The sequence below is a fragment of the Lepisma saccharinum genome, chromosome 13 (genome assembly GCF_977018435.1).
Source record: "Lepisma saccharinum chromosome 13, izLepSacc3.1, whole genome shotgun sequence".
Taxonomy (NCBI): Eukaryota; Metazoa; Arthropoda; class Insecta; order Zygentoma; family Lepismatidae; genus Lepisma; species Lepisma saccharinum.
In genome coordinates this window covers 62,406,897-62,430,494 of record NC_139241.1, presented here as the reverse complement: position 1 = coordinate 62,430,494, position 23,598 = coordinate 62,406,897, and the positions used below count along the sequence as shown (strand labels likewise).

At 38.1% G+C, this 23,598-nt stretch overlaps 1 protein-coding gene across 1 annotated transcript; it reads right to left on the bottom strand.

The window, feature by feature from the left end:
* Nucleotides 1–607: 607 nt before the first annotated feature.
* Nucleotides 608–17,414, bottom strand: Uxt (Uxt prefoldin-like subunit). The gene is made up of 3 exons (XM_083134318.1): nt 17,101–17,414; nt 7,565–7,720; nt 608–921 (listed from the first exon to the last, which is right to left on the bottom strand). Exons 1-3 carry the CDS (start codon nt 17,172–17,174, stop codon nt 681–683), a joined length of 471 nt encoding a protein of 156 aa, XP_082990444.1. The 5' UTR covers nt 17,175–17,414; the 3' UTR covers nt 608–680.
* Between the last annotated feature and the right edge of the window lie 6,184 nt (nt 17,415–23,598).

The following is a 23,598-nucleotide window of genomic DNA, read 5'->3' as shown; positions in this document are numbered from 1 at the left end:
ACTAGGCCATTTTGTCTATGGCTTGCAACATGTTGCTTCAGTCTGTTTGGGCATGCATGGTGAATGCTTTCATATAGACTGAAGGGGCCCATTTTGCTTGTCGCTTTGGTCTGATATCTCCCGAACACTCAAAGTCTTCTCTGTGTGTGTGTGTCTCTGCCACAGTTCCAGACATTGTGACAAAACAAATTTCTTGATTTTCCCTGGCATTTTCAATTAATTTCCAGAGCATCCTGTAATATTAACCTAAATTAATGCTGCTGACAGTATATTTTTGAGTGGAAATATGAGAGCCTGGCTTTAAGTTGCAAGAAATACCAGGTTTCAAGTGTTTCTTTCTACTTACCAACAAATGTTGTATCAGACGAGGGTTTAAAAAAAAATCATTGCAGGTACAGCAATCATATTTAATTTTCCATGACCTTTTTATTATCCCTAAGTGAATTTCCAACTTTTCCAAGCTTTCAAGGATTTTGTAGGTCATGACATGAAGAAGGCACAGACTAAACCAACCAAGTTCTTCTTTCACTTTCTCACAATGTCAAGCAAATGTGCCCTCCAAGCATTCCTTTTAAACAGATATTCCACGATTAAAACAATATTCATGTTAAAGTAAAAATACATTTATTTTTTTAAACATCAACATCACAGATGAAAAAATCACAGCTTGTTATTTAGCTTTAAAGATCAAAAGTCCTTCTCGGGGTCTCCTCCCCTTCCCCACTTATCATCTGAAGCTCCTGCAAGCCGTGCAGCACTAACTTTATGTTGGCCTTCACCTTGGCACTGTCTTCCTTGAGGGAGTCCACCTGCTTTGTCAGCTGTGCCAGCTTCTTCTCCACAAACTTCAGAGCTTCCGGTAGCGTCAACTCCAGGTAAAACCCAAAGCCTATATGGACAAAAATCCTGGAAGGGTCGGTCCTGAAAATAAGGACATCTCTCACACTTTCACAGGAACAATGCTATTGTACTTACTCATTTTGAAAAAATGAATTCCATGAATTATCAGGTTTTCCAGGCAATGCTAAGAAAAATTTCGAGATCAGTCTGTGGTACTATAACTGGCCTCTCTATTCAAGAGAATAAAGTTCACTGAACACCATTAATGAACAAAAATTAACTAAAATATTGCATGCACAATTACTCCCGTCAAGATGCTGGTTCAACGAACTACATTTTACTTTCATTTCCATATCCTGCATAAAAAGAACTTTACAATCATAGCTCTTAACAACATTGGAATGGACAAGGAAATCAAGAACACCATTGGCACTCTTGAAAAATTGTAGCAGTGTGGAATTTATGTTCACGGATTTTACATTTTCCTGCATTATATATAGACAATCTTGATGGACCCAACATAGTAAACTGTTAATAAATTTTCCTCGATTTTGCATTTTCCTGTATTTTAAGATTTTTCAGCATGGTCCCTTGAAAAATGTAAAATCAAGGTTCCACTGTACATATACAGGGAGGTTATTTCAGTCGTTCACCGCCAGCGTGTCGGCCGTTCGGCGGACTCTTCATGCAACAGGTCCCGGCAAATTGCGTTCAGGAAGTCCGTAACAGAAACCGCTTGTTTTGTAATGTTTCCACTTTTCACAATTACAGTTACAATTACAATTGAAATAAGCACGTACCTTGTCGCAAGGATGCTGGAAAAGGTGTCCTCCCAAATACAAATATTTCTGGCACCTTATTTCTGACAGAAAATCTTAGATTAGACATCGCTACTTTATCCTCAGTTGTCAGAAAGGGAAGACAGCATCCCGGCGCATAAAGCAAACCGAAAGCGTAAAATGATATTTAAAAGTAATAATAAGGATGATCACTAACCTCCTGTGTTATAAGAGATGTTGAAAATGACCTCCTTCAACAGCAATACAACACGTTTCTTAGGTTCAAGAGATCCTGTCTCTCGTAATTGCCTGACCACTTTTCTGCAAGAATTCGTTTTCACGTAATTATCGTACATAAAAACTGTCTGTTCAAGACTATATTTGTTTAACGACATAAGTAATGAATGAATAACAATTAACACACAATAAAGCACTGGCCATGAGTAGCACATTACAATAACACAGTATAAGCAACACGCGTACTGTTGAACGCAAACAGAATTGAACATGAACGAACACTGACGTCTGGTAGCCAACAGTGTTGCTAACCATTTTTCAGCAATGTCCCTACAGACGTAGTCAAAATGTCCCTACAACTGACCAAATGTCCCTACGCCAAGTAAAGTGACTAAAAAAACAACACCTCATTAGCATGCAAAACAGAAGATAAAATATACACATTTACTTACCAAATCTTTCTGCTCGGTGCTTCCACAATTAATGAAGGAGCGAATTTACAATACATGACCCCTCCCCGATTTTTGTAATATTTTGCATACTCACTAATTGAGGCCTCCTAATCATGAATTTCAAGTTAAGATTTGGGGGGTCACGTGTAGAAATTGCAAAATAAGTGAAATTGAGTGGTCCGCGATCGGCACGATTGCTCATTATTTACCGGAAGATTTTGTGTTTCCAATACTTAAAAAACGAAATATACATTCCTGATATTACTACGACCCCAAATTTTAACTATGTTTGCCTAACCTAACCTAACCGTACCTGAATGGTTCGTGAGGCTATCCGTCATTGGTTTGTTGGGCTACCCGTGCATGTTTTTTTCGAGCCCAAATTTTAACTACCGGTATGTTTGCCTTGCCTAACCTAACTTAACCTAACCTTACCGAGAATGGTCAGTGGGGCTATTCCTGAATGGTTTTGCGGTAATTGTGATTACGAACCGATAAAAAATATTATTTTCGTAGCACTTTAACAGCAAACGTTCATCATCGAAGACGCCATTTTCGTATCCTGCAATTTTATGATTGATGTACTGTTGCCAAATTTACCTATAATCAAATCAGTTCTTCTACATCGTGATTGTCGCTGTCACATGTAAGCACGTTCTTTGGGCAATATACTGAAATCCATAAATTTATTAATTAGCCCACAGCCATCCGCCTGCACACTCCACCTAAAAATCTGTACAACATTAACAACTCTTTTACTGTTCTCTTCCGCCATTCTTACACGATCCATGCTCTCCAAGTATGAAATCAACAGTGTGGCAACGCTGTAGACAGCGTAACTAATTGTAATTTGTTCATATCAACAAATATGGCTACCATACTTGTATACAGAGAATCATTGCGAGAATTGAAAAGCTTATTTTACAACTTCTACACGTTAATGGACATTTTTTCCCCCTCACCACAACATGTTAACTTGAGATAAGTCATCACGAATAATTATTTCGTGAGTATAAGACGTAGCATAGAAATTACAGACTGGTCCGGTATTGTAAATTCTTGCCTTAATGAATAATAGGGGTGTGCGGGACAGAATGTTTTGGGTCGGGACGGGATCGGGACGGTAATTTTTTTAAATCCCGACATTCGGGACTGAAAAATTTGCAATTTCCCGACCAAGTCGGAAAATTTTCTGGACGGGAAATGTTCGAAATTTCCCGAAGCACTGGAAATCTCAAATTTTACAAGTCATTTTCACTTTAAGTGATTGTTTTTGCATTTCTAGAATAAAAACTTACAACTTTCGATAAGTTCCAGAAACTTACAAGGCAGAAAACGTCGAGAATTAACGACTTTTTAAAGTAAAGAATCCAGCACACCCCTAATGAATAACGTTGAGTCGTTTACTGTTGATTATGTTATTTGAAGTCATACATGCTGCTGCTGTGAAGAGATAGATGTTGGTTGGTGATGCTGTATTTCCTGCAGTCTTTAACAATTTTGGTCCCATTTTATTTCCGTTTTTTTGTTTTTGTATCACTTAACATTGAAAATATTCTTTCCGTTTCCGCGTTAGAATGCGGCAATGTTAGCACTATTTTCGCGAGAGTGGAAATGTTTTCAAAAAGGAACTTGCCTTGAAAGTTTTTGGTAACCGATAACATGTTCCAAAATTCTGATGGAGATTTGTTAGTTAGTTCTTTTTTCTCCTCCTCGCTAAAGTATCCAGATAAACTAATTCATAAAATGTAATTTACCAAGATTGAAAAAAGTACCTACGTTTTCCCTCATTTGGCAAAATCTGTCCCTACGTTCCTACGCGGGCGAAATTTAGTGAAAAGTCCCTATGCGGAGGGACATGTCCCTACGGTTGGCATCACTGCCGACACGTGCAGTATGAAGCGCCCTCTCGCGGCTGACAACTCACCCAACCCCCGATAAGCTGCAGGCGCTGTTGCGACAACTGAGGATAAAGCAGCGATGACTAATCTAAGATTAGATGTCAGAAATAAGGTGCCAGAAATATTTGTAATTGCGAGGGCACCTTTTTCTGCAATCCTTGCGACAAGTTAAGTGCTTATTTCAATTATAATTGTAACTGTAATTGTGAAAAGTGGAAACATTAGAAAACAAGCGGTTTCTGTTACGGACTTCCTGTAATGCAATTTGCCGGGACCTGTTGCATGAAGAGTCCGCCGAACGGCCGACACGCTGGCGGTGAACGACTGAAATAACCTCCCTGTACATACCAAATTTTATCTCAAGTAGATTAATTACCAGACCATGAACAAATTGGTGGTAGCATTTCCATTATACTTTAGGACTTGTTTTTGTAATAAAGGTGTAGGTGTACCCTTAATATATCTACTTCTGATTTTGATTTATTGCGACGATGAAGATGAGTAATGATATGATTAAATTGATGAAGGGACGCTCACAAAGAGGTTAGAACACCATGTCCAAGCTGAGATTCGAACCTGGAACCCTGGCATCGTAGCATGCTGTGCTAATCATTCTGCCATAGAGGTCAGCTTATTTCTACATATGGTTCTAAGATCACCAAATCAGTGATTTATATACTCTCCCAAATTTCCAAAACACCCCCTAAAATATTCCACAAAGATCCAATTTATGGTCATTTTGGCCAATGGAAAATTATGGATAAACTCCTGATATAAATTGTAATGAATTATATGCTCAGAAACCAGTGCAGTGACAAGTACCATGTGAAATCAAAACCAGCAGCCAGGTAACAATGTTATGCTTAGTCCAGCAGCCATACGGTCTTTCTGGGGAAAACAGAGCAGCTCCATGCAAGACTGGCTTCGAGCTCTCTTGTAATGTAGTGGTGTATGGATAAGAAGTACACCTCTGTAAGATACGAGGTGCATCCAGAAAGTAAGTTTCCCTATTTCTTAAAAAAAAAAACCAAAACAGTTTCAGGAAACCATTTATTTACAACAGACACAGCAAAGGTTCAGCAATTTTTCAACATAGCAACCACCAGAATTGAGACACTTGTCGAATCGTGGTATCAACTTTTGGATCCCACTGTCGTAGAACTCTGCCGCCTGTGAATGGAACCAGCGTGTGACAGACATCTTCAGCTCTTCGTCGTTAACAAAATGCTCAATTTCTCAAATGCCAATATTCTTGAGGTGCAAGAAAACATGAAAATCGCTGGGAGCCAGATCAGGACTGTAAGGTGGATGATCAAACAACTCCCAGCAAAATTCCGTCAAAACAGCTACTGTGCGCCGAGCCGTATGTGGACGAGCATTGTCATGGAGGAGCACAACACCTGCAGTAAGCATGCCACACCTCTTGTTTTGAATGGCACGTCGCAATTTCCTTAGTGTTTCACAGTAATGGTCAGCGTTCACCGTTTCACCTCTGGGGAGGAAGTCAATGAGCAAAATGCCCTTCCTGTCCCAAAACACGGTGCACACCACTTTCTGTACCGACAGCGTTTGTTTGAATTTCTTCTTGACCGGAGATCCACTATGCCGCCAATGCATTGACTGCTGCTTGATTTCAGGGGTGAAGTGCGAAATCCACGTCTCATCGCCCGTGACGATCCTGTCGAGGAAATCATCGCCGTCATCATGGTACCGTTGCAGGAATGTCGGTGCTGCTCCTGAACGTTTCATTTTGTGTTCGGGTGTCAGGTTTTTCGGCACCCACCTGGCACACAATTTTTTGAACAGCAGGCGCTGCATGACAATCTCATGCAACACGGATCGTGATATCTGCGTAAAAAGGCTACTCAACTCCGTAATCGTGAAGCGATGGTTCTCTACGATGCGCTGCCGCACCAGCTCAACCAGATCATCAGTGATGAGGGACGGACGCCCACTGGCTCTTCATCATGGACACTTTGACGACCTTCCGAAAACTGCCGACACCAGCGACGCACCATATGCTTACTCATAATGTTCGGCCCATAGACCTCACAGAGCTGACGATGAATGTCAATTGGCGCAATGCTTTGTGCATTCAGGAACTTTATCACCGACCGAACCTCGCATGCGGCAGGAGAAGGAATACGAGCTTCCATTTCGGACCACTGCTGCCTCGCTACTGGCATGCGGTGGGAGAAGGAATACGAGCTTTCACTTCGGATCACTGCTGCCTCGCTACTGGCGCCAGGCGGGATCTGTCCGCCTGGCATATGATTGATACGTGTTAGCTCTGCTGCGCATGCGCAATTTACATGGCTCATTATGTTTACTTTCACGGGAAAAAAATAGGGAAACTTACTTTCTGGATGTGCCTCGTATATTATGGTCAAGACAGCTGTCATTTGAATTTCCTGACTCAAATCAACTGTTACTGTCTCCTTGTGTCTGATGAAGGGTGGAAAATAATTTTAATCGCCAAATCATATCCTTGTGGTTCAAAGGCGGTTTCCGTAAGGTGCAAGACCATGCTTGAAGTGAACAACCTTTGAGGGTGGTCTTGCAGTTAAATCTTGAAGCCTGGTACTAGAAGTGAAATCTTTCTGATTGCACTTCGACTGCAGCACCAAATATGGTCAGTAGATAAAACTGTAAATACAGGGTGTCCGGCTTAAAGCTATAAAAAAAAAGAAACTGTCCAAAAATCTGTTTGACCAAGAATTTATTGTGAATGAAGGTGTATCCTGATGCACAATACCTTGCCATTACACATCATAAAATGAGAGACACTGGCTCCCAGGTTATACTCACGACAAAATGCACGTTGCACTAAGGTCACAAGACTTCAATTCGACTAATGACAACACACAGAACACCTTCTGTTGTGGAGTCGACTCCACCATGTTTGTTTACTGTGTCCATGCGCATGCACGAGACACCGTTTCATGTTTCTTTGTAAATGGCAACAGATGGCAGTACCGTACATACACAGGTTTTGACTGTGGCAGGTATTTGTACACTGTAGTGCATGTTTCTTTTATTATAGCTATAAGCTGGACACGCTGTACATCGTTTTACTCGAGTTATGAACACTTGTTTTTCACCATAGAAATTACATAACATTTTATATTTAAATTTCCATAATTTCCACACAATAGAAGAACTACAACTACCAAATGGAAGACTTCCATGGTTTCAAACAAGGGAAGTACAAAAGTGAAGTGCATGCTGAAGACTCGAATGCTTGTTTAATTGGCACTTTCAAACTGCATTAGGTGACACCACTTCCGACAAGGCTGTACTTCAAGCCTGCTGTTTGGACCTTTTGGACAAAGCCTAAGAAAATGCAGCTACTCACACATTAGCCTGGACATAAAAGTTGCAGCCGAGGTCTACTTTTGTCTTGAGCCCTTCTTTCTCCAAGTCTGCTTCCTGCATTGTCTCGATGGTATTCTTCAGCTGGACGTACTCTGACATCTTCTCGCACAGCTTATCCCTCTCTGTACAGATTTTTCTGAAATGGCAGAAACTATTTAGAATATTGGCATATAAGCAGTTTTTTCTTTAAAAATTGCAAAAATGGAACAGCAGCAGTGATTTATTGGAACAACTTTTAATTTTTTGTGGTATCTCCACAAAAATTTACACAATGGCTAATATTGTTATTTCGGTACTGAATTTGCCTTTACTCTCAATCCCATATTGGAAATTCTGCATAAATTCCTGAACAGCTGTGTGTAAATAGTACCCGGTATCCGTAGTATTTTATCCAGGGGAAGAGGGAAAGCATGGCACCTCACCCCCCCCCCCCAAAAAAGTTTCATTTTGAAGTTATTGCATGCCTGCAACGATCTGTATGGGTCTTACTAATAATAACCAGTCCTTTATACTAATTAACATCAATTACTGTACCTGAAATTAAATATATATACGGTGAGTCACCTAAAATTAGCACCGGAAATATTTCGTGAACAATAAATATTGAAAAACTACTTATGCAGATATAAAGGTATGAGAGGGGCTTATGAAATTAGTGGACACAATGCGTTCAACTATGTACGGAAGTGCGATTTTCAACACAAACTTACTTTTCTTTTTAAATGGAAACCCCATATTTTTTTAGTGCAATTGAAAGTAGAGAAAAGATAATTAAGAATGGCGTTTGTTACGTTGTAATACGCCAAGTAGTTCTCAAGTAATTGTAATGTGAAGTAGACGCTTGAAACGAACATCTCAGAAGTAGAGCTTTTCGATATATCGATGTCGAGTCGATGTTTTTAAAATATCAAATATCAAAGCATCGATATCTATATATCCACAAATATATATATATACACACACACACATACTCACACACACACACACAGGGGTTGAAAAACTAAAAATAATTCAGTCACCATCCCCTTTTACTCAAGAACCAACTTTTTTTTTCTTTCTTTCTTTCTTTTTCTATAAAATACAGTTTAAGAAAGCCATAAACCCAAATAACATAAAGCTATACAATTTGAAATATGATTTTAAAACATTTAATACAAGAGTATTAATTAATACAATAATGGATTAAAAGTAATTAATTCTTGTGTGGGGTGGCCTTTCTAAAGAAGGCTTTGCCCATAACAGCATGAATAACTATACTCAATACTCATGCATTCCGCAGGAAACCATCGGGAATCAACATGGACGTTTGAGTAAAGTGGGTTTTTACAGTTTTAACTTTCATATGTCTCCGGGGGTTTTACATGAGGGAAGAGTCCTCCTCCGTAGCCGAGTGGGTTAAGGCATTCACTCGTCTTAAGTTCGTTCGTAGCGGGACGGCGTAGGTTCGAATCCGGCTCTGGTCGGAATTTATTCGGCCTACGTATAGGGCCGGTGGCAACCCACCATCGTGAGGAAATTGGGGAGCTTCGAATGAGCAAGCGTAATCCGGTCCCGGAAACCTATTATAACGACTGGGGATACATCGGGCTGACCCCCCGGCTATTCCAATACTGGTTGCAGATCTCCACGCTTAGAGGTGACAAAGGAAAGCGTGAGGGGGAGACTGGCAGTCGGTATGTAAGCCAAGGCCCTTCAGGGCTGTTGCGCAAAGGATTATTATTATTACATGAGGGAAGAAATAGAAAACCAAAAGCTTTATTTAGGCATGTGCAAGTTTTTAACTACTTTCTTAAAAAGTAAATCCTTTTACCTTATTCCTTGTTCGACATAATTGACGTGGCATGGAGTACTGATACATGCCAAGAAAAAGCCTGAAGAAGGGGGCAGTATGACCCCCGAAACGTCGCTTTTATAAATGGAGTATACTCACATTACGTGGGAGTAATTCGTAAAAGTGCAAATATGAATAATTAAAAAACACATACTGTACTTGTTATTTGTTTAAAAAAAGTAATGGAATTTTCCATTACCGAACTCAGATTGAAACATATGTATATTTTTAGAACTGAATTTAAAAATTCAGGTGCCAGGGAAAAATTTTCAGGTTCCATGGCAACCTGGTGCTCTGTATTTTTCTACGCCTGTATACAGATGACAGAGAGCTTGAAATTTTACACAGGAGATAACAGGGGGGTCATTCCATGTCATGTCATCCAGGATTTTTTAAAAATGTCACCCACCATCCCCAATTTTGATGAAATTCGGTATACTTGAAGAACTTTTGATGCTGATTACAAAAATGACAACTTTCTTAAAATTGATCAAGGGGTTCAGAAGTTATGCACTTTTTAAGATCTCCGTGTATGGTACATGTGGCTACACTTTGAATGACACGCATTAAGTTATAAACGATTGTATCTTCCCTCAGGTTTGCCGTAGAAACTTCAACTTTGTTTTCTTTTGTTCAGAATAGTATATGCTTTCATTTAAATAACGTTTCAGATGAATGCATCAATAAACATGTATTTTTATATATAGTTTTATGTATTTTTTTAGAAAAATAAATGACTAACTTCAGGATCAAATTTCATGCAATGCAAATTCCAAATTTATATATTAATTAAAATTTACAAGTTAAATATATTTTGTGATCCTCCTGGCACTTGAGGAAGAAACGAATAAAGAGTAATAATTGTGACTTTTCAAATGTATTTATCAAATAATCCTGGACACTATTTTTATGCGATGGAAAACTTTGTGATTATCTCAACCCGAAGATAGTTTCCAAGTCACACCCATTAATATAGTACCTAAAAATTGTACTGTATGTATTGCCAAAATTTCATGTACTATAAATTGTGCAGTTCACATTTTAGATGGATATTTTGACCATTTCAAACACACTAAAGTATTTGACTTATTACTAAGTACATATGTCCTTCCATTTGTGTTGTTGATGTCCACTGGGCACAGCATACTTTTTGGCCAGTAGTAGGAAGTTGATGGACAAGTAAATGCAAGAATTTAATAGCTGCATCTCCATTTTCACGTGGACTTTTGAAGCAATCCTACAAACAAGTTTGAGTGACGCACACACATGCTACTCCATAACTGTTTACAGTTGGAATTCGGAAAGTCACTTCTTACAAAAGTCAAACCATACAGTTATACAAAACATATTACATCAGCACTTACTATTTTTGCTCTGACTGTTATACAACTAGTGTTTCGAAGTAAATAGTTACAAAGTTACAAGTACAGTTACTTTTTATTTAGGAATTCTAACTAAAACTAACGTTAACAATGGTAACAGAGTTACTTTTTGCAGTAGGGAAATAGCTAAATTGGACAATTCTGTTCCAGACTATGAAAATAAAATATGTACCTTCTTCGGATACTTCGTGAAAGGATTTTCTTGGAATTGCTGGCAAGGAAGCTATGCTTTGTTGCATGCTAAATTTAGAACATCCACGCTTTACTGTAATTCATTTCTAATCGTATGTGAAAACTCATTTGTTTTTGATAGACTGCTGCATTCGTTTGGAATGTTGTTATCCAGCTAGGAAAAAGTCATTTGTCGAGGGAGTGGATCTTTGGATCTTGTTGAACTTGGAATGGAGGAGAAAGAAATAGGTGGAAGAGGAATCAATCAATGACACCATATTCAAAATACCATGGTCAGCATACAAATGATTTTTTAAATTATAATCGTTCAACCAAAGCTGACTGTGTTTTCCATCATTTATTAGCAGTAATAATGTAAATATATGAATACATATTATGTACTAGAAACATAAGTAAAACACGGAAGTCTTCATGATCATTGATTGTGTGTAACTTTAACACAAATCAATGATCATTAACAGTGTGTTACTGTTACAGTAACTGTAAAAGAAACTCAGTTACTTTCAAAGTACCAGTAACAATACCTGAGTAACTTTTTAAATGAGTGACTGTAACTCAGTTACTTGTAAAAAGTAACTTACGGAACCTGTAAATTCAAAATAGTGCATACATCCTGGTACTGTTGTAGTACTTTGCAATCACTGACACATTGTACTGTGTAGTATTAATTCTTACTTCATATTACGTTTCCCCATGAAGAGTGCCAAAAAAGAACTTCCATGTTGAGATAAAATGCCCAAAAAGAATGTTCTTGAAGATAAATTTGCTAAACTTGGGAATGTTAATAATTATTATATATATAATTATATAATATATATAATTTTTAAAAAAATGAAGACAGTTGAATCTAAGTTAGATACAGTGAAACCTTGATTTTACGTTATCCAGGAGATCAAGCTGAAAAAACTAAATACGTGGGAAAATGGAAGATCTTGGAGAATTTCTAAACAATTTGCTATGTTGGGACCACCAAGATTGAATGCAAAATGAAGGAAAATGTAAAATCGAGGAACTTAAATCGGGATTCCACTGTAATTATTACTTGCAAATTTAAAATTAATCTATAAATTTGGGAGAGGGCAAGTGCTTCCCTTTGCCCCCGACAGGTTACGCCTATGCTTACATTCACACATAGTGAACATAAATATTGAATATTGTAGCTTGAAACATATTGTACTTCAGGCTTTATGTTAAATGCATAAGCATTTTTAATAAGATTTACTTTTAATGTCATTTTATGCATATGATTTTTTTATCACCCTGTCTCTGAACCGCCCATCCCAATTTTTCCATCAGGCATTAGTACACACTCTGAGCTACATACATATAAAATTGGGAGGAAACTATATATAAAAATACATGTTTATTGATGCATTCATCTGAAACGTTATTTAAATGAAAGCTTATACTATTCTGAACAAAAGAAAACAAAGTTGAAGTTTCTACGGCAAACCTGAGGGAAGATACAATCATTTATAACCTAATGCGTGTCATTCAAAGTGGAGCCACATGTGGCATACACGGAGATCTTAAAAAGTGCGTAACTTCTGAACCCCTTGACCAATTTAAAAAAAGTTGTCATTTTTGTAATTAGCATCAAGAGTTCTATAAGTATACCGAATTTCATCAAAATCGGGGATGGTGGGTGACATGGGTTGGATGATTTGACGTGGAATGACCCAGGCCTTTGGAGAACCATGGAAATGGATACTCTTTTTCTCGCTGTGAGAAAATGCAGCATGACTGATTGGTGTCACGATAATCACAGAATAGATAATTGGAAACAACAATCATGCATCATCTTGATCAATTAGGGTGACTGTACATCTCGTTTTGACCGGGACAGTCCCATTTCAGAGGCTTGTCCTGGTCATCCCGTCGGTATTATTACAAAAGCACTATTTGTCCAGTTTTATAAAAGTCTGAGTTAGCTTGAAAATGAAATCTAAATTTGAAAGACATTTCATGTGTAAAAAAATATGTTGATGGAATTTTTAAACTTGCATTATGGCTACACCCTGACAAAACAGCTCTACTGTTTCAAGCATCTCATAACAATCAAAAATGTTCAGTTGTTGTCAAGAATGTTCAAACAGACATTTGAACTGCTTTGTGTGTGTTGAGATCTTTGTAGAGCAATGAATAGGAATGACAAAGAAGAGTATGTGTAGTTTCAATAGAAACCTCGGCAACAAGAATTCCTGCATATCTAGACACAAACTAAAATCTCACATTGTGTGTCAGATATGTTGGGATTAAGTCCACTTTATGCACAGTAAGGCTAATCGGGACTGGACCTACAGTTTAAAGTGAATCCGAACCACTATGTACCTTGATGACCCCTTGATTACAAGGCAAGGACGCTACTACTGCACCATCGGGGAGGCCTTTTGGAGTTTTATGAACTCTTGATGAAAAATTAAGTTTTTTTCAAGAAGATTGATTCTTGAATACTTCTGGCACTCCTCAACTTCAGCATCTGACTAACATCAAAAGTTGATCAGAAAAGACCAGCACACTATGTAGAGTTATACCTAAATTATAATAATTAATACCTTTTGACAACAGAAGATCAATTTTCAATTATTGTTTATGATGTATTTTTGTGATACATACTTTAATAACGATAATTTTATATTTAGCTATATTAGTTAAATTAACTTTCTTGGGATGTCCCGTTTTTGCGTCAAAATATTATTGGTCACCCTACTATCAATACTGGTGGATTCACAGGTAACAAAAATATAATTATATGATCACATACACAAATTGGTATATCAAGTTGATCTCAAATCTCTTAGGTTTCTTTAGCAACATATTACTATTAGGAACATTTAAACCTGCTTGCCCATGTATACAGCTACACCAAAATTCAAAACACAAGCATTACATGCTTTTTTTCCTAAATTATTAACTTTTGTTTTGCTGGTTGTCAGTTAATTTTTCGAGAGGAAACTGTTTGTTAGTATTAGATTAATTGGCCCAAGTTCCTCTTGCGATTTCATCAAGCTACAAATGCAATTTTTACATGGTTCGATTTCGATTTACGTCTGTTAACACATACTGCAGAGTTTTAGCGATTACTTCAGATTTTTTCAATATACGCTCTCGTGGTTAGGTTAGGCAGGACAGGTTTGGTTCTCTTAGCATTCAAATGAAGTTCCTAAATGCATTCTACTAAGGTTCCAATTTAATTCTACATTCATTCCCACTAGTCTACGATACTTACTGTTGCTTATGAACGGAGAATATCATGTCCATGGGAAGAGAGTATGCTTGCGCAAGGAAATTTTTTAAAGTTTTCTTTTTCAATGATAAATAACTTTCATTTCGAATCCAAACAGTGCTCATTACTTTAAGGAAGGTTCAAATTTCGTGTGACAATGATTTCGAAAATTCTACGATAATTAGTCTTTCTGCTAGGAGAATTTGAAAAAAATCTGAACCGTTACCGATTAATTAGTTGACAGTTTAAGAACATGGTACCCTTGGCCCTCTGTACCCCCTTGAGAAAGTTAAATATTTTCCATGGTTTATAAAGATTATGTTCTTCATGAACGTTCCCAGTTGTTTTTAGCTCACAGAAATGTGTTATTGTTAAGTAAAGTACATCTGTTACGTTAGCATGATGCAGACCAGGTCGAAGGCTTCATGTTAGTGCATATACCACCCAACACAACAACAGCAGCAGCAGATGTATGGTGCCTACCATTTCATATATGTATTATACAATTAAGTAAATCAAACACAAAGGACTGAAAACTTATGAAACCAAAATAGAAGTGAAATTATCCATAGCAGTGTTAGATTTGGTGCTGATTGATTTTCAGTTAGGAGAGCTAAGTTTGATAGTGTGATCTTTTGCATGTGTTCTTTAGATATTTGAGTGTGCAACCGGTTCTTACTAATAAAAAGCGGCAAAAGTACTTTGTTACTTACCATACTTTGGGATCAAATATCTCTGCTATTTGTGTTCTCTGTGTGCTGGAACCAATTGTATATTACATAAAACATTGAAATATGTTGAATCAAAAAAATTCAACGTAATTCTTGTGGGAGTACAGTGGATCAACAGCTACAAGAACATTTCTGTATGTCTAGGTATAGAGAAGGGGGGGGGGGAGCATGGGGCCTGAGAAATGTGCTTTGAAAGTGGATATTACTGTTGGCAGACAGAAAGTATAACTTAATAAAGAGAAGAGAGAAGTTTGGTATTGTTAACTTGCTTAACAAATAGATACAGTCATCATATGTAGACTTTGCAACCCACTCGCCTCCTTCACCCACTTACACCCAAGAAAAATTAGTAGTCATGGATCACGGCTATGGGAAAAAAGTTACGTTTTGCAGTGTATCGAAAAGAATAGATGGTAACGGTTCCGTTGTTTTATGATTTCTTTCAAATTCTCCTAGCAGGAAGACTAATTATGGTAGAATTTTGGCAATCACTGTCACACGAGATTTGAACCTTCCTTAAAGTAATGAGCACTGTTTGGATTTCGAAGAAAAATAACTGAAAAATTACTTTACGCAAGCATACGTGCTTTCCATGGACAATGTATTTTCCATTAACAAATGACTGTAAGTATCGTAGACTTGTGGGAACTCATGTAGAAGTACATGAATCGGAACCTTAGTAGAATGCATTTAGTAACTTTATTTTAAGGCTGCGGCTAATTTCACCAGGTGGTGATGATAGCATACAGGGTTAATTTCATGAGGTGTTGAGAATAGTATGTAGGGCCTATTTTCACCAGGTGTTAAGAACAGCATATGTGGCTTTCTTCACCAGCAAAAGTAGGTAATTACCTGAATCATAACATACAACAACATTATAGTTTATCTTATTTTATTATATTCATCGGCAATGTTGCTCAACTTAAATGGTTCGACTACTACTGTCGCCAGGTAGTGAGAAGAGCATAAAATGCTAAAGACCAGAAACTACGTGTTCATGTGTTTACGAGTATCTACAGAAGTAATTTTAATGCTAATAGCCCTAAACCTGACCTGCCTAAACGAACAACGAAAGCATTTAGGAATGCAATATGCTTTCTTACTTATATAATGTCACATACTAGTACCACTAGTCCATCTCAGAACACCTTGTGGTATTTTTCCAACTCCATGGCATGCAGAAAAAAGTACTTGTCTCCTGCACAAAAATAAATGCACACCGATGCAAACTTCATACACATCAACAACTAAAGAATACACACATCTGTGTCACAGGCCAGGCCAAGTTGTTGATCATGCACATGCAGTTTGAAATCTGGTGCCAATAGCTCAAAAGCTAGCTTCACCACCTGGTGAAAATAGTCACTCCGTTATTTTAATGCTAAGAGAACCAAACCTGGCCTGCGTAACCTAACTACAAAAGCATATATTAAACAAAATCTTAAGTAATCGCTAAAACTCCGCAGTACGTAACAGAAGTAAATCGAACAGATGGTTATGTAAGGATGCTTTTGAAGTTCCCAGAGTTATGCATACCAAGTTTCCAACAGCTGTGATAGTTTTAGGAGTTGTGAGTAACGAAGGACACGTCATGCCACTCTAATTCTTTCCACAGAGTCTCTGAGTTAATGCTATAGCCTACATTGAGGTTCTGCAGAGTGTTGTTAAGCCCCAGATAGACAGTGTACGCAATAGCAGGCCGTACGTATTTCAATAGGACTCTGCTCCTTCTCGTAAGGCTCTCATTACCCAAGAATGGATGTCAGACAATCTCCATGACCATGTCACACCCAACTTGTGGCCCCCTAACTCTCCAGATCTTAATCCCTTGGACTATTATGTGTGGATCGTTGTTGAAAGAGACACTAATAAACATCCGCACAACACCAAAGAATCATTGAAGGCAGTCATTGTCAAGGTGGTCGGAAATAAAGACCACTTGATTCAGGCCTGTCAACGCTTTCGGTCCCGTCTCTAGAAGTTTTTGAGGCTGAAAACGATTTTATAGAATAACCCTATTCAGAAGCTTTTGTTTCTCATGTGTACCAATTTTCATGAAAGTATATTTGATTTTGGACGAGATATGGTTATTTTTCAAAATTTACGTAATGTCCTCAAATTGCCTATGCACCCTGCAAATTGTCCTATACTTACTTCAAATCCTCTCTTAGGACATCATTCAAAAAGTTCTCATACTGTAGGACTTTTTGTGATATTCCAGCATTCATTGTAAATCAAGTTTGTTAATCTCCTGGTGCACTTCACGGACAAACTAAAAACTCCACATTCAATGACATCTTACAGCGTCCTTTTTCGGTAACGGTGTGATCTCGCGCTGATGTTGATTTTAAATAAATTAGACACTTAACGATTAAAATGCAATTGCATTTATCTATTTTTTTAATGGTAACAGTAGAAAACCGGTGTAGAATATTCAAAAGCTTTCATTTGTTTCCAGATCTTCATTCATTTTCTCATTTGTCAATTCAGTTCATCATTAATGAGCGATTCTACATTCCTAGTTGTTTTAAGTGTCAGCTTTGACTGATTAGCCGTGCAACAACGTTACGATATTGCTTCATGGTATTGGAAATATGATTGTATAAATTTACGAAAATACATGTTACGGGCTCAGTGGCGGCTCATGGTGATCCAAAGTGGAGGGGCGATAGCTCACAAGTTTGCTTTATTTTACATCGCCTTTTGTGCCACATTTGGCTAATTTGCGAAGATGGGGATGAGTGATATGATGAAATTGATGAATAGACACTAACAAAATACATGCCCAGGCCGGGATTCGAACACAGGACCTCTGGCGTCGTAGCGCGATGTGCTAACCACTCCGCCACGGGGGCCGGCACAAATTTGCTCTACTAGTAATGTGAGTTTAAATGATGAATTTCGTATAACAGCCAACATGATAAGAAATTGATACGTTCGTGTTTACCGAATATCATGTTTTACACGTTTTAAATTAATAATTATTTAACAGTAATGCGAAGAAGATGGAAGAAGAAATAGAATTCTAACAGATTTAGTCGTTTAACAGAGGGGAAAATTCAGAACAAGGTATATTAATTTTTACACAACTTGATAAGCACAATGACGAATATTTACGTGCATTGATCGTGAAAATTTCTAGTAAAAAGTTACACAGAAAATATCTCCTGTCCAACATGACTAATTGATATGTGAAATAGGGCACCAAAATATATATGTATTTAACTGGAAAGGTGATATCTGCGTTACCAGAAGCTCTAGTAAAAACTTCAAACTTACCAGAAATCTTCAGACATGCTTGTAACTGAAATTTATCCTTCTGTCCTTCAACGCGAAATTTGCGAGTGAACTCACGACCTCCCTTGTTTGACACTTGTTCTATATTCAAATTCGGACTAGATTGTTTATGTTTATTTTTTCATCCAGACTTCCCAAACTTCTGGTAGAAAAACTTCGCACCAACAATTTCTCCACACTGTTCATCGCGACAAATGCACAACTACAGCACACAACTACCGAAAAGGCTTCACTTTTCCATGGAAAACGAAGAAACAACAAGTGTCAATACTATCGTCTTCCCATCCGGTCGTTTTATTGCTTCGGGGTTGCCAGACAATTTTGCCAAATTTTAAGAAATTTGTAGTTCACAGGTTCCTGTAGCGGCTCTTGGTGAGTTTAGATGACGAGTTTCTAATTTATTTAACATCCGCCTTGAAAATAAATTGGAGAACTTTGTCACATTATCAGGAATTTTTTTCAAACGTGCTAATCAAAACATGTATTTAAATCTACATGATGTACTCCACATCATTGTAATCCAAATGTACTTTTCACTAAACTCAGAAAAAATACAACGCATATATACGATAATTTTGCGTGTAACAAGAATCTATAACCGACTTCCATGGCTAGCATACCGTATTACAAAGCCAGGGCTCCTGGGTTCGAATCCCGGCATGGGTATTCTTTGCGAGTGTCCCTCCATCAATGTCATTATATCATCACTCATCCTCATCGTCGTGATTACCGAAAAGTAGCAGAAAGCGACGGTAAATAACAAAAATCATGCAAGAATCTGTACTTTTCCAGTTATCGACATTTTCTTTCCTCGTTGGAAATTGCGTTATTTATTGCTCTACTCTTATGTCATAAATAAATAAGATTATGGAATACAGAATATTTTTTTTCAACGGTTGGTAATTTTCTTTCTTATGTTAACTTCATTGCTTCTGGCAACTCTTCATTGTTTACCATTCTCCGGAGAGAGGGCCAGTTTCTCCTAGGGGGTGGGTTTCGGACGACAAACCCTCCGTCCTCCCAGCCAGAGATCCCGCGCGTGTTATTCCCACAGTTCCCTCGCCACTTACCCCTCGAGACCGCGCCTGAGAATGCTGTACGTCTCGTAAAGTGGGAGGACGGCGACCCGCCACATTTCTCTCGAAGTTCCGTATCCCCCCGCACGGTGGCGTGCAAACATTGCAATTGTCGCGGAAGAATGAATACAGAACCGACTAACCAACGATCTAAAAGCAATGGAATATTTGCAATTCAGAAATGTAAAAGCTAATATATAAATGTTAATGTAATGTTTGTTCACTTGTGGTTTCACACGGCAGTGCGGCGTCCGTATCGTCCTTATGACCGGCCGCCCCTGTACGGGCTATTTGCACGACACGACAATATAAATATATAAGAATTAAGAAATGAAAAATTCAAGGCCGAGTCTGCTGCCACGCACGTGTCAGCAGCAAGAATAAGCGTCAAATTTGCTCCTGCCACGTAATACGTCTGCTAAGAGGATGTTACAAATCTTAAGAACAGATTAAGACGAGATAAATGCAAGTTTATGATTAGTGGGAATGAATGTACAGGTCACTTAGAACTTTTTTATTTAGAAAGCATTTAGCGATATTATTTTAATGCTAACAGAACCTAACCTAACCACGAGAGCATTTAGGTTTATTATTAGAAGAATGCTGAGGGACCTAATCTTAAAACATTTTTGTGAAAGTAATCGTTACAACTTCACAGTATGTGTTACAGACGTAATTGCATACATAGCATGATGAAATCACGATAAAACAAAGACCGAGTCTGCTGCCACGCGCATCTCTCTTGAATTTCCAGCAGAAAAAGAACGTGGCAGCAGACGACACTGCCAAAATTCAAATACTTACCACAGTACAGTAATAAATAATAATATATATTTATTGAGCGTGCGAGGTTCAGCGTACGTACGATGTTCTCTCAAAATGGACATTTCCACTCAATTTTTTACAACGATTTTAAAAACTACACCCTGGAAAAATACTTCGCGTTTTGTGCAGCTTGGCTAATTTGCGAAGATGGGGATGAGTGATGAAATGATGAAATTGATGAATGGACATTCACAAACAACCAAGCCCGACCGGGATTCGAACCCGGGACCCTTGGCGTCGCAGCGCGATGTGCTAACCACTCGGCCACAGGGTCGGTCGTCTCATAAAAGGAGATGGGACAAGTGAATGTTTTCGAAATGAGATGGAACAGAAAAAAAGTTCGTCTCTTATCATGGCAGGTTGGGTGTTATTAGATTGTGCAGTTGGTGGTAGTGTGTGTGTGTGGGGGGGTGTACTCCTGCACCCCGACTTCGAATACAGCTTGTAGTTATTCATCTTCATTGTAGCGATTAGCCAAAAGTGGGAAGAAATTTGATGTTAGAGATGATAATTAATAAATAAATTATAATAAATTAACCATGCGTTCTCATCATTGCGGTTGAACGAAGTGAACGGAAAAGCGACGTAAAAGTAGGCTAAATACAAAAATTTGCAATATATATATTAACTGAAGAAAACTGTCATTTACTGCAGGAAATTGAAAAACTCACCGTACCTTTTTATACCTTATCACCTCTTATATTGCAGAAATTGGCGTGTAAACCAGTGTGTTCTAAAAGCATTATCTTAAAATTTGTGAAGACAGTATTATGACGAAAATAACTGTAATTCCAGAAAAGGCATTCCTATAATATTAAGTTCTTGCCAGTCAGAACTAACCTATGTATTCGCAATGAACAAGGCTGTTCACGTGTTCAGCCATTGACTGTTACAAGGTTTGCTTTGTCACCCTAATGGAAAAACCCTCTACCGAGTGGCTGAATTATAGTAAATACTACTACAGTATACTGCTAGGGCATAATTCATCTCCAAGAAATGGAGCACAGATTTTTGCACTGGATGTTGTAAGATACTTGTTTTACACAGTAGCAAGTGCAGGCCCGTAGCCAGGAATTCTTTGCAGGGAGGGCAATGTCAATCCTAGAGGGGGCAAATTTTAAATATATTGTGTCACATTGGCAGATATAGCAGGGTACACAGAAAAGGGATGATATCTTGAAACTGAAAAACAAAAACCTATTTCGAGCAACATCAAATAGCAATATTTCGATGATGACCTTTGCAAATTGCTAAAGAATATAAAGTTTAACATAAATAGGCTAATAGGGACTGTATCTACTTGATATTTACAGGTCGATAATGTTAAAAGATGATTAATATGTACCAACAGCTTTGGACCTCTCTGCAGAACTGATTAAGGGAGCCCTTTATAAATCATGCTTCATAATGATTCCCTCTAGTTTCCAGTAGGCAAGGTTTTTACGTACAAAGAAATCTAACGAGAATCCAACACCATTGTTTTGTGTTATGCAAGGAGAATTGAATTAATTAAATAATAATGGTTGCATATTATCTACACTTGATGAATTGTGTAAAAATTTGTAATACATTTTTTTGTACTTGCTAAAACATGAAAACATGGGTCCCTTAGTCCACCATGGAATCTATTTCCTTCAAAGGGGAGTCTCTTGCATCACTACAGACAATGTTTGCCTAATGGTTACGTTAACCATTTTGCAAAATATTGTGTGAATTGTATTACATTATAGTTGAAATACATGTTTTGACACCTGACAAACAAATAAGAATCCCTTGATAGTTCAATGAGTTCTTGGATTACAATGTCATCATTAATATTTCATATTAAGTTTCATAGAAAGAAATTGTTTTAATGGGGCACAAATAATTTTACAGGACGCCATGGAGAACTTAAATTTATTTTTTCATATAGATGGTTTGGCTCCCAGGGCCGACTCCCGCCGCCCCATAGCTATGGCTCTGGACTTGGACTATAAGAATAGAAGGAAATGCGAGCGAAGCGAGCACCCCCTTGCAAGTGCCCTTTGCCGTCTGGGAGAAAAATGCAAGAAACACGTAAAAACTAATTCCATCATGAGTATCCAATTGTCTTGCTTTCTTAGATTCTCCTAGTCTTGTTATTTTACTTCAATGTTTGCTTCCCCTAGAATGGATTTCCGTCCAAGGTTGGTGGGGGGTGGGGGCAATGCCCCCTGTGGTTGCGGCACTATTTATGAGTGTATCTTCATCAATTTCACGTCATCACTCATTGTTGCGATTAGCTACGTGGCAGAAAAGCAAAGAAAAGTAACAAAAATCAAATATCCACTCCCTCCTCTCTCTACCATATGAATCACTATTACCAAAAGGTAGACTTGGGAAACAAAAATTTAAGCAGTTCCAAGTTCATAGCAACACATCCAAGAAACACTTCCGAACACATTAGGCACCTTTAATACAAGACTACTCAAAATGTCACAACTGTTCTAGATACTGAAAATTGCGAGAGGACGTTTTCAAATCCGTGACGTAGTAGGTGAATTTCAGCGGTGTTTGAAAGCGTCTTTCTCGAGAACCGAAGCAAATATCGCCGAGATATTTTGTACATCTCATGTTTGTGTCATTATCTGTAAAATGAATGGATTTAAAACGTTTTTCATGTCAAAGTGGAAATGTCCATTGAATGCATTTCGTAAGGCATTAAAGTCCCGTACAAGAAGGTTCCATGCTTTCTCCTTCTCCTTTTGTGTTGTGCCGTCAGTTCTTTTTTAATATTATTTTTTTACACTCTACTACATCCTTGTACATGTTGACAAGGTTGATTAGTACATCTCTCAAATTCAGAGAAGTTTGCAGCCCGAATTAATATCTTCTCCTACAGGTTGATACTTTAACACATCAAACTACTCTGTGAGGTTCTTGATTGTCATTTGTTTTAACCAACCAATCAGGTATAGCCTTACAAATTAATCTCGGATCAGTTGAACGGAATCTTGTGAACGTCGTTTTTCGTTGGTGCAATGCAAATCTTTAAACCAAGTTCATTTAGAGTGGATTAAAATTGATCTCGTTCATCTGAACTTCGAAATAATCAGCGTTGGTGCACGCGGCCATCATGGTGTTTTAAGTCCACTTTATGCACTGTAAGGCTAATTGAGACGGGACCTACAGTTTAAAGTGGGATCCGAACCACTTGTGCCTCCACCGGGTATCGAACCCGGGACCCCTTGACTACAAGGCAACGACGCTACCACTGCGCCATCGGTGAGGCTGTGGGAGAGGAGAATGTTTATGGGGGTGTGCGACGCATGCCACCGCACAAGGCCTCGCGCGTAGTGCCAGCATAGGTCAAGGCATAGACATGTAGAATCAAGTCCCCAAGCTATGAATTTATCGCCAATTTTCCCCCTATCCTTTTTTAATTTTTTTGTCGCGCTATCAATATCCTACACGGTCATATAAAAAAATTAAAAGG

Coding starts and splice junctions, on each gene's coding strand:
- Uxt (XM_083134318.1), bottom strand. CDS start 17,174: ATGAATGCTGGAATATCACAAAAAGTCCTACAGTATGAGAACTTTTTG. Junction 7,721..17,100: donor GTCCTAAGAGAGGATTTGAA/GTAAGTATAGGA, acceptor CTGCCATTTCAG/AAAAATCTGTACAGAGAGGG. Junction 922..7,564: donor TTTTATGTCCAGGCTAATGT/GTGAGTAGCTGC, acceptor CCTTATTTTCAG/GACCGACCCTTCCAGGATTT.